The 12,608-nt window shown below is 45.1% G+C and overlaps 1 protein-coding gene across 1 annotated transcript in view; it reads right to left on the bottom strand.

Moving 5' to 3' along the window:
- Positions 1-8,780: 8,780 nt before the first annotated feature.
- MCPH1 (microcephalin 1) overlaps positions 8,781-12,608 on the bottom strand; it is a 176,847-nt gene continuing 173,019 nt past the window's right edge. The window contains exons 13-14 of the mRNA XM_061622908.1: positions 10,450-10,687; positions 8,781-9,698 (exon numbers count right to left, since the gene is read on the bottom strand). Coding sequence (XP_061478892.1) covers positions 9,637-9,698; positions 10,450-10,687 — 300 coding nt within the window. The 3' untranslated portion in view covers positions 8,781-9,636. The remainder of the gene's footprint in view (positions 9,699-10,449; positions 10,688-12,608) is intronic.

Here is a 12,608-nt window from a genome sequence, read left to right as displayed (position 1 = left end):
TTCACTGGGAGACTAGTGTTAAATAGCTCACTGACTCCAAAAATCATAGCAACAGCAAAATCATATTATTTAGGAATTTCAAATAACACAGCATAATGCAAATATTTTTATCACTTTCAAGAAGTTGTTGTATTGAAGAAAGAAGCACTTCAAAGTTTTGGCCCAGAACACGATGAAAAAATGAGAGCTAAACCAATCTGTGCCCTAGGAAAGAGACTGCAGATGGCTCCTACTTTAGCACCAGCACAGTCTTTTACTAGCTTATTATCCACAATATATGCTGCCTAGAGGCCTGTATAGCAGAAAACCCTGTGCAACAAATGAGATGTCAGCTCCGCCCACTTATCATTAGCTTTCAGCCTTGCCATCAAACACCCCCAGGCAATCTCATTATTATTACTAGCTGCTGTGGGTGGAAGAAAGTTATTTTAAGGCCCTATTTTATGATGAAAAGGACCTCTGTACAGTGGGTTGAAGCATTAAGAACACTGTCTTCTGATAACAGATGTTTCAATTCAGGAAGCACAGTTAGGTGGAAGGTTAAGTATGAATGCCTTCAGCTTGTTGTGATACTTTATGGAAGATAGCTATGGGGAATCAAAACGTCAGGAAACAGTTCCATTTATTTAAGAAACAATAAAATGGACCCTAAAACTGAGCTTTTTATGAGGAAGTAGAACACCTTCTTATTTCTGACATCATATATGTGCTTGTTAGGAGATGCCTTTATACAAGTTCCTTTCAGGAGTGTTCTAATTGTTTTCAACAGAAAAAAATATTTTAAAAGTTTTATTTTTGTATCAGGTTGAATGGGAAAGCCAGATTTTAGTGCGCTTCCTATATATCAAATTGTATTTCATGAACCCAAATACTAGTTTAACAGCTGGAAAACAGAAATAGGTATTTGAAAATATCAGTTCCTCTTAAGGCAATGTGAACAATGAAAGTGTCCTCCTTCAGGCCATGTAGACAAACTCCAAATCTGAATTGGAGAAAGAGAAGTTTTTTCCTTCCATTCCCAGGTGATGAAAGCTATAAATGCTGTTATGCTACTGGTATGCCGAAAACCTCTGAACTGTCACCAGAACAGCTACTGGCCAGTCTGTATGCTAATATTTGACAATACCCAACACACTGAATTGCCACAAACTGGTCTGTTTGAATGATGTTCATCCACAGAATGATATTTATTGCTGGATACATCCAGGTTGTGTTCGTATGTTTGAAAATAATCTTAATGTCTCTTGATGATAGCAGTGAAATCCTTCAGCTGTGGGAAGAGTGTGGGTGTGTGTGATATATAAAATGAATCTATGTGCAATAAACTCACAATGTTATCTATGACACACAACAGAATTTACCACTAGATTCCGATAGGCCACTCCTATCGTTCACATGAGCAGCAATTATACAAACAGAAGTTAATGCAGCATCTGACTAAAATACAAACTGGGGCACAACTAGACAGTTCTGCTCTAATCATCTGAAATTCCCTGGCCCAGTCCTTGATGAAGTATTCCGCTGATACAAAGCTGTGGCAGCATTCGGAAGATGGGACTGCTCTGATAGCTCTCAGGAATTGGTTCAAGGTGTTGGCCAATAGCTTGGCTTCTCTCTCTCCACAGACCCCAGTAGTGATGCAGAGTTCCTGCTGTTAGGTCCTATACTGTACTGCAGGGGTGGGGAACCTCTGGCCCTCCAGATGCTATTGAACTCCAGCTCCCACCTGACCCAAACAACACAGCTAATAGTTAGGGATGATGAGAATTGTAGCTTTACTACAGTGGTTTCCCACAGTAGTGTGAAATGGGCCCAAGTGCTACATCCAGGAAGAGACATTTAGTTATTTGATTAGATTTATATCCCGCCCTTCCTCCCAGCAGGAGCCCAGGGCAGCAAACAGAAACGCTAAAAACACTTTAAAACATCATGAAAAGACACCTTTAAATACATTAAAACAAAACGTTAAAAACATTTTTAAAATCTTTAAAAACATCTTTTAAAAAAGGGTTAAAACATTATTAAAAAAAACATTAAGCAATTCTAACACAGACGCAGAATGGGATAGGTCTCAACTTAAAAGATTTGTTGAAAGAGGAAAGTCTTCAAAAGGCACCGAAAAGATAGCAGAGATGGCGGCTGCCTAATATTCAAAGGGAGGGAATTCCACAGGGTAGGTGCTGCCACACTAAAGGTCCGTTTCCTACATTGTGCAGAACAAACCTCCTGATAAGATGTTATCTGTAGGAGGCCCTCACCTGCAGAGCGCAGTGATCAACTGGGTATATAAGGGGTAAGATGGTCTTTCAGGTATTATTATTATTGTTGTTGTTGTTGTTTCTTTCTACCCCGCCTTTTGGCCAAAAGGCCCTCAAGGCGGCTTACAAAAAAAATAAACACAAATATAAAAATACATCAATAAAAACAATACAATTTACAAAAAGCAGCAGTTACAACATCCAATAAAATACATTAACAAATCACAAAGCAAAAATTCACTCCTCTCCTTGGCCTTCTAAAAAGGGCCCAGGAGAAAAGATGGGAGGCAAACGCCCATCTCCAAACCGGCAAAGACACACACAAAGCAAGAAAAGCCCCTCTAGAAAGAACAGAGAGAGGAAGCCGGCCCAGCAATGGCGGACAAGGGAAACAGCAGCAGAGTCAACACTGTCCCGGGAAATGTGCCGCTCCGGTGAACCTTCCCAGTCTAGGCTCAAGGCACACCCTCCTCCGCATTCGTATCCTTCGTATCCTGGTCCCGAGCTGTATAGGGCTTTGTACACCAAAACTAGAACCTTGAACTTGGCCCGATAGCAAATGGGCAGCCAGTGCAATTCTTTCAGCAGTGGGGTGACACGTTGGCGATACCCTGCCTCAGTGAGTAGTCTTATGCCGCATTTTGCACCAGCTGCAGCTTCTGGACCAACTTCAAGGGCAGGCCCACATAGAGCACATTACAGTAATGCAGCCTGAATGTTCAGTGCGTGGACAACAGTGGTCAGGCTATCCCGGTCCAGAAACGGCTGCAGCTGTCTTACCAGCCGAAGCTGGTGAAAGGTACTCCTAGCCACGGAGGTCACCTGGGCCTCCAGGGACAAAAATGGATCCAGGAGGACCCCCAGACTATGGGCCTGCTCTTTCAGAGGGAGTACGACCCCATCCAAAGCAGGCAACTGACCAATCATCCGAACTTGGGAACCACCAACCCATAGTGCCTCCATCTTACTAGGATTCAGACTCAGTTTATTGGCCCTCATCCAGCCCACCACTCCAGGGCTTGCATGGCCTCTCCTGATTCAGATGTTATGGAGAAATAGAGCTGGGTATCATCAGCATACTGCTGACAACTCGCCCCAAAGCTCCTGATGACTGCTCCCAAGGGCTTCATATAGATGTTAAACAGCATGGGGGACAAGATGGTACCCTGCGACACCCTACAGCACAGCTGCCAGACAGTCACCCAATGCTATTCTCTGAGAGTGACCCTGGAGATAGGATCAGAACCACTGTAAAACAGTGCCTCCAATACCCATGAGTTGTTGTTTGGAAGTGGGGCAAGTGGGGACTAAACAGAGGTTTGTCCCCTCTTTGGTGGCAAGGAAATGTGGGAAAGTGTAAAGGTGAAGGGCAGCTAGGTGACACCTTTAGGCATCTTTGGAGGTGATTGGCGGTTCCGGAGGCCTGCAGCTCCGGGTTATACGGCCCGAGGGCAGGATATGGGTCGCCTTTGGGGCCAACATGTCTCATCCACTCGGAGTTTCAGGACACCGGGGGCAGGTGGTGATGCAGGTTGGCCTTCCTACACACCCTATGGGTGTGGTCAGGGCAAGGGGTTGGCAGATTGGCAGCCCCTTGCCTGGCAGGGGTTGAATTGCCCCAATAGCTGCAAGCAGGCTTTGCCTGACTCACCAGGAGAATCCCGCACTTATGTTCCCCTCTGTAGGTTTGTTATGCAATGTGAATTTGGTTAATAAAGTGGCCCGTTATTTAACCCAAATATATATTGTGTCTGTGTCTTATTTCACCCCTGGGCTGCAACTCCCCGCTCCGCATGGTACTTACCAGCTGCGGGGCGAGATTTGCGGCCTGGGGTGAAGCCCTAGCCGCCATTTAGAGGAAGGGCAGGCGCGCCAGGACTGGCATGACGTCATCAAGGCGCGCTGCGGGCGACGAGCGGCCAAGCCTATTTAAGCTCGCGCCGGCCCCTCACCCTCCTCTTCTTCTTTGGCACCCGCCCTATCCTCCCTCTGCTGCAGTGTGATTAATTTGGTCGCTTCAGGGCCGACTAGGAATTTTTGGCTTGCCTGCGCTTTAGCTGGCGGGTTTCTTTTGCCTACTCCATACTGTGGTTAGCAGTGAGGGGGCTCAGGGTTAGCACGGGTGCATTTCTGGTTATTAGGTTGATTTGGCTGTTTGATCTTAATATCTTAATTGGTCGCTTTATGGCAAGGAAGTGTGGGAAAGTGTAAAGGTGAAGGACAGCTAGGTGACACCTTTAGGCATCTTTGGAGGTGACTGGCGGTTCCGGAGGCCTGCAGCTCCGGGTTATACGGCCCGAGGGCAGGATACGGGTCGCCTTTGGGGCCAACATGTCTCATCCACTTGGAGTTTCAGGGCACCAGGGGCAGACGGTGACGCAGGTTGGCCTTCCGACCATCGTTGCCTCCTGAACTGCATGTCTGCACATGCCTGCCAAACTGAGGCCATGGCCTTCATTGCCTCGCCAACTGCATGTCCGCACATGCCTGCCAAACTGAGGCCATGGCCTTCTGTTGCCTCGCAAACTGCATGTCCGCACATGCCTGCCAAACTGAGGCCATGGCCTTCTGTTGCCTCGCAAACTGCATGTCCGCACATGCCTGCCAAACTGAGGGCCATGCCCTTCCGTTGCCTCGCCAACTGCATGTCCGCACATGCCTGCCAAACTGAGGCCCATGGCCTTCATTGCCTCGCCAACTGCATGTCCGCACATGCCTCATTACCGCCCAGGTGAATAACCAAAAACTGTGGCACATGACGAACCACTGCCGACTGGGAAAGCGTAGGAAGGAGCCCGTCCCAGCACATCCCTCGGCAGCCCAACCACTGTACTGTGGCCCACTGGCTAAGCCCCAGCTGTGTGCCAACACGTGGGAGTATGTCTGACCCAAGCAGACGTACCCAAGGCCGACTTCGCCTTATTATTATTATTTTTTTGTGGGATTAAGGAGGATTAATTTTATGATGTTTTAATTGGAAATTGGTTTTAAATTGTTTAGGACTGTGGTTTGTTTTTGTATATGTATATTATGTATAGCTTTTTGTTATTGTAAGTTGCCTAGAGTGTCCACTAACCTGGACAGATAGGCGACCAATAAATAAAATATTATTATTATTATTATTATTAACAGGGTCACACTTCCCCTGTTCTTCTCCTGATAAAGGTCATCCATCAAGGCGACCAAGGCCGATTCAGTCCCATAACCAGGCCTGAACCCAGACTGGGATGGGTCAAGATAATCTGTTTCATCCAAGAGTACTTGCAGTTGCTGCGCCACAACCCTCTCAATCACCTTCCCTAAAAAGGGGGTATTTGCAACCGGTCGGTAGTTGTCACAAACCAATGGGCTTTTTCAGGAGTGGTCGGATCACCGTCTCTTTCAAGGTGGCTGGAACCATTCCCTCCCGCAATGATGCGTTCATCACACCTTGGATCCACTCGGTCAGACCCCCTCAACAAGCTTTAATAAGCCAAGAATGGCAAGGGTTGAGAGGACTCGTTGCTGGCCACATCATTGCAAACACCTTATTTATTTAATTTAATTTATATACCGCCCTAAGCCAAAAAGGCTCTCTGGGCGGTGTACATAAAAGATAACACAAGCAAAATATATAAATACAGTAAATATAACAAAATCAAAAGTCAAAACAACAAACAACAACAACCAAGCAACATCAAAATATAACAATAATAAGATACTGTTTAAAATACACGATAAAAACAATTATTAAGATACATTTAAAAATGCCTGGGAGTATAAAAAGGTTTTCACCTGGCGCTGAAAAGATAGCAGCGTCGGCGCCAGGCATACCTCATCAGGGAGACTATTCCACAATTCGGGGGCCACCACCGAGAAGGCCCTAGTTCTGGTCACCACCCTCCGAGCTTCTCGATGGGATGGCACTCGGAGGAGGGCCTTAGATGTCGAGCGCAGTGTACGGGTAGGTTCGTATTGGGAGAGGCGTTCCACCAGGTATTGCGGTCCCATGCCGTGTAGGGCTTTATAGGTCAAAACCAGCACTTTGAATTTAGCCCGGAAACAAATAGGAAGCCAGTGCAGACGGGCCAGAACGGGTGTTATATGAGCGGACCTTCTGGTCCGCGTCAGTAGTCTGGCCGCTGCATTCTGGACTAGCTGTAGTTTCCGAACTATCTTCAAGGGCAGCCCAACGTAGAGCGCATTGCAGTAGTCCAACCTAGAAGTTACCAGAGCGTGAACAACTGAGGCGAGGTCGTCACTGTCCAGATAGGGACGTAGCTGGGCTACCAGTCGAAGATGGTAAAAAGCGTTCCGTGCCACCGAGGCCACCTGGGCCTCGAGAGACAAGGAAGGATCGAAAAGGACTCCCAAGCTACGAACCTGTTCCTTCAAGGGGAGTGTAACCCCATCAAGAACAGGATGAACATCCTCCATCTGGGCAGTGAAGGCACTCACCAACAGCGTCTTGGTCTTGTCTGGATTGAGCTTCAGTTTGTTAGCCCCCATCCAGTCCATTATCGCGGTCAGGCAACAGTTTAGCACGTTAACAGCCTCACCTGAAGAGGATGAAAAGGAGAAATAGAGTTGCGTGTCATCAGCATACTGATGACAACGCACCCCAAAACTCCTGATGACCGCACCCAGCGGCTGCATGTAGATGTTGAAAAGCATGGGGGACAGTACCAATCCCTGCGGAACTCCACAATGGAGAGTCCAGGGTGTCGAGCAGTGTTCCCCAAGCACTACCTTCTGGTGACGACCCACCAAGTAGGAGCGGAGCCACTGCCAAGCAGTACCCCCGACTCCCAACTCCGTGAGTCTCCCCAGAAGGATACCATGGTCGATGGTATCAAAAGCAGCTTAGAGATCAAGGAGAATCAACAGAGTCACACTCCCCCTGTCCCTCTCCCGACAAAGGTCATCATACAGGGCGACCAAGGCTGTTTCGGTGCCAAAACCGGGCCTAAAACCGGATTGAAATGGATCAAGATAATCAGTGTCATCCAAGAGCCCCTGGAGTCGGCCGGCAACCACCCGTTTACATCATCAGGCCACATCAAGTGAAACCGTTCCCACGAAGTTGCATTGGAACCTCATTGGGGACTACAGTAGATGTGGAGGGGGCATCAAGACTGCTACGGAGGCGAGCAACTTTACCCTCAAAGTGCCTTGCAAACAATTCACAGTGGGCCTCCGAAGGATCTAAAACTCCATTTCCTGGAGTTGATGTCAACAGACCCCTGACAATACAGAAAAGCCCCACTGGATGGCTACTTGAGGATGTGATGGAGGCAGAGAAGTGGGCCTTCACCGCCACCAGTAGGCACGGTCATGATGTTTTACTCATGCCCAATCAGCCTCACAGCATGTCTTTCGCCACTTGTGCTCTAGCCGTCATCCAGCTTGTTTCATTGTCCTTAGCTCACTGGTGTACCAAGGTGCAGGTCGGGCTCCACAATGCCAGAGAGGGTGCTCAGGGGCAACCGTGTCAAGAGCCCAATGCACCTTGCTGTTCTACAGCGTGACAATGGCTTCAACAGGGTCACCTGCTCTATCTACTGGGAACTCCCCCAGGGCATTCAGGAATCTTATGGATTCTATTAGGCTCCGGGGGCGGACCATCTTAATCTGTCCACCCCCCCCATGCAGGGAAGGATCGGAGCCATAAGTCTAAACTTCACCAGGAAGTGATCTAACCGTGACAATGGGATGACATCCACTCCCCTATCTCCAGACCACCCCTTCCTCCATCTGGAGCAAAAACCAAGTCGAGGGTGTGCCCTGCCCTATGTGTTGAGCCAGTAACAACTTGAGACAGCCCCATGGTCGTCATGGAGGCCATGAAGTTCCAAGCCGGAACACTAGAGGCAGCCTCAGCATGGACATTGAAATCACCCAGCACTATTGTTCTGGGCTCCTCCAACACCACAGCAGAGACAGCCTCTGACAGCTCAGTCAGAGAAGCTGCCGAGCAGCAGGGTGGACGATACACCAGCAGCAACCCTAGTTTACTGTCTCCTCGGCCCAACACCAGGTGCAGGCCCTCACAGCCAGCTCCAAGACAGAGTGGTTTCCTGGTGATTTATATCCTGCCTTTCCTCCCAGCAGAAGCCCAGGGCGGCAAACAAAAACACTAAAAACACTTTAAAACATAATAAAACAGACTTTAAAATACATTAAAACAAAACATCTTTAAAAACATTTTTTTTAAAAGTTTTCAAAAGATCTTTTTTTAAAAAAGGTTAAAAACATATTAAAAAGCAATTTCAACAGACGCAGACTGTGTTATCCTTTTACATAAGGATCTTTGCAGATATGCATGTGCATGTGTGTTTAGAACAATTCTCCAGTGTAACCTCTGGTGAATACTGATTTGTCACTAATACCAGGGGAAAATGTTCTTGTTTTTAACTAAAATCAGAGCTGTTTAACAAAAAAGCTATACGTGTAAAACCTGAGACAGCTATCAAGTGAGTAGAAAATTTCCTTTGAACGCAAAGATTTCTGTAGAGCCTCTGTAATTTAAATACGCTTGTTGTAAAGATATTTTATTAGTCTCCCACTGTAAAATCTGTTACATATGTGCCTAAAAAAATGAGCAGCGGTCCCAAGAGGTTGCATAGTACATAACTTGAAATTCATTTCAAGACAACTTATGAGAAAATCAATTTGGAATGTTACGTTACATAAATTAGTGATGACAGGGTTTTTGTGCGTAAAATATTTATGAGAGGGCTAGAAGACCATGATATGCAAACTTTTAAGAATAATTTTTAAAATCTTATACCGTTCTTTACTGGGAACCATGTTTTCACATGTCACTTTTTATTTATTTCTATTTCAGTCCATAATATATTGCTGTCTTGGCAGAAAGTTTCCTAACAAAGGGGTTCATATGCTTGCTTATAAAGGGTGGTTCCTCATTTGCAGATAGCCTTCTATTGCCATTTCTGTTAAAAGTTTGTAAGAAAGCTGCAAATAAAATTTAAACTTATAAAGGGAAAAATATTTGCTAAGTTGAAAATTCATCTCTTCTGTCTTGATGTTGTACAGGCTTTGATTCCATAAACAAATGGCACCATGTGCAGCCCACTGCAATATCCGCTGTTAAAATGGCTACATGAGGCCAAATACAATGTAATTATCCATGTGATGTTCAATCACTGTTTAGATGGCCTTTTTTACCATGGGACAGAATAAGTGTAGCCCTTAGACTTGCTTATTCCCTTCACCACCTTAAAGTAACAGATCCTTGTAACTTGGAGGCTTTTTTTTAAGTGAGCATGGTTTTTTAACATGTTTCATGCCATGACATTTACAAAACTTGAAGTATTTATTGTTCAGTTTGTAAGATGAAGTATGATGTTCAAGAGAGTAATGAATAAACACATGTACCCTAATCCTTATTTTGAAATGTGTAGTTTTCAAGTGGACAGATCTTGTGCTGTGTGATTGAATCTGTGGGGAAAATGAAGGATGTTATTTAGAATGAGCACAGAATCAACAGATTTGTACAGGAGCAATCAGTAAACTGGGAGATCCATTTGTTAATCGAATGTGAGAATCTCCTTTCAGCCTCAATATTAAACCCACTTAACTTAGTGGGTTCAATGCTCAGGTCAAAGGAAATTGTTTTCTGATAACTGCAGATTTCTTAGTCCAAATATTCACTTATACACGCTGTGAGCAGAAAGCAAAAGAGTGCAAGGCCCACTCTTAATTTCACTGCACATAAAGAAGTTTGTGTGTAGGGATAGGCAGGGTCAGTAATGCAACCTTGCTGGGAAGAACTGTAGCAGCTCAGATAGCAACAATTAGGTGATGCAAACAGTTTTTCCTATGTGCAAGCAGGCATGGCCTCTCCTTTACCATGCATATATCTGTGATCAGTGTGAACTCAAGTATATTATGTGGGTATAGCCACAGCACTTTTTCTGATCATAGAAAGAAGTTTGATGATGGATATAGAAATATGTGCTAGCGATATCTATGTACAGCCAAGTTCACACATTAATGCTTTGCTAAGTTACGGAGGACTTGGATGTGGTAGATGAAGGGTCTATAGTTTCTTGTGTGTAGGAAAATCTATTTTTGTGAGTCAGCACTATGTGCAAGTTGAAAACTGGTGGTTCTGTTAACATGGGGGCGGATGTATAAATGCAAACATAGCTATCGTTTTATGTTAGCAAGTAATAATCACACCTCTTACCTAGAATCCATTTTTCAGATAAACATTGTACGTCTGTGTACTTTCCAACCTTACATTCTCCAATACAGATTTTAGCCTGTCGGAGGGTTTTGCACACTTTTCCTCCACAAAGCTCTACCAGCTCACACAGTTTCTCACAGGGTGGTTGACTAGTAGGAGATATGAACATTACAGGGTGATCTGAAAAGAGTTTCTGGTGATCGTTTCTATTTGGAAGGTAGCGTTGAAATCGGCAGATCTGTTTTAAGAGAACAAAGGACACTGTTTTATGTAGTCTTTAGAAAATGTACTGTTGCACATAAAATATTAACGTGCATAAAAGTCTACTAATGCAGTGTCTCTGATTTAAAGCTAACCAAGATAAGACTATCACGAAGTCCCAGATGTATCACATAAAAAGACCCATATGACATTGATACAAGCTCTACAATTTTAAGAAAACTATGTCAGAACAACCTTGATATTCAGAAAACTACTTATATACTTATATTTTATACTTAGTTATTTAACTGAGCCCAATTGCCTTCTTTAAAAAAAAAAAGTAAACTTCGAATTAATATAATGCCTGAATTCCATTTCTGCAAATTCTACAGATTCTAAGAAAATGTTTTTAAAAACACTGATGCTGCAATTTGGTCACTGAATTATTCATTTATTTTTCTAGTAATAGATAACTAGAATATGAATTCCATCATAAAACCTTTCTGATTATTCCTATTCTTCTATATTTTTAAAAAAACATTTGAACAAACCACAAGCATGTGGGAAAAAGAAAGCCCATTTTATGGTGAATTATTGTCAGGATTTCTTTTAACTGTACTGTAATTTGTTTCCAAGTTTTCCACTTTCTTACCGCTTTTGGAACTTTTAAGTTGAAAGGCAGATAATACATTTATAAAATAAACGATAAAATAAAAATACTCTTGAATTCCAAAAGTTTAGCCATCTAACAAAACAAGCCTATTTATGTTTACTCAGACATAAAACCCCCTGCTCAGTGGGGTTTACTCTCAGATATGAGGGCACAGGATTGCACTCATACAGACTATTCCTAAGTACTTGTGGGGATGGGAGAAGCAAGTGGTGCATGATCTACTACTGTCACAAAGCATTGCTGGCTTAACCAGGATGGGAGGTGGGAGCTTTTCTTCTTCTTCCTCTCACCAGTTTATTTTATTTCATTTAATCTCCTGTCTGGCAGGAGGCTTTGGCTCTACTGAATCCAAGGCCAACCTTAGTACATCCCCAGATTGCCTTGGATCAGGTCCTAGTGATGGTGATACATCTATGTCCACAGAACTCTCTGCAGGCATACTGGTACCTCTAGATGTACAGACCATCTAGGTGGCAGAGCTCATGCCCACCAATGAAGCCACACTTCCACTTCTTCCTAACCTCTCTCACTGTCTGCCTTCAGCAGGGATTGGGATTGTTCTGTTAGTCACATGCAGGAAAAAGAATAAAAATCCTATGATGTGTTAAAGGCCAACAGATATGGCATGGCACAGAAGTTGAATCCATCATGTGCATGGACCTAATGTGTTACATGAAGCAGGCTCTTGCCAGGGCTGGTGCCAAAGGGCAGCCAGGTCAGGTCCTGGCTGAGGGCCCCTGAAGGGCCCCTCCTTAGAGTGTGGGGGTAGCGCTCCCCTTCTGCAATCCTCGGCAAGGTAAACTCCCAACCCTGCCGCAGATCACAGAGACATAGCTCCCAACACACATCCCCGCAAACTGTGCGGGCCCGTGGTGCCCACCCGCTCCACCTACCTCCCTTTCTGTGAATGCCCTGCATGCTGCACACACAGCTGCAATCAACCAAGACGGCAGCAGAGGCTTCTCTAAAGGGCTGATGCCCCTACCACCATCTAGATTGATGGCAGGCATGTGTGTGCATGCAGCATAGTGTGCATGCATGCCATCAATAAAGATGGCGGCAGGGGTATCAGCCCCTTAGAGAAGCCTCTGCCACCATCTTGGTTGATGGCAGCAACCTGTACACCCAGTGTGCAGGGCATTCACAGAAAGAGAGAAGAGGTAGATGGAGTGGTCCCACACGGTCTGTAGGGGGAGCTGGGAGCAGGGGGCCCAGGGCAGGCTGTGCCCAAGGGCCCAGTCATGCTTGGTGCCAGCCCTGGTTCTTGCCTATGAAGGCTCAGGCA

The sequence above is a fragment of the Rhineura floridana genome, chromosome 4 (assembly GCF_030035675.1).
Source record: "Rhineura floridana isolate rRhiFlo1 chromosome 4, rRhiFlo1.hap2, whole genome shotgun sequence".
In the NCBI taxonomy this organism is placed as follows: Eukaryota; Metazoa; Chordata; class Lepidosauria; order Squamata; family Rhineuridae; genus Rhineura; species Rhineura floridana.
This window is presented reverse-complemented; position numbering and strand designations above follow the sequence as displayed.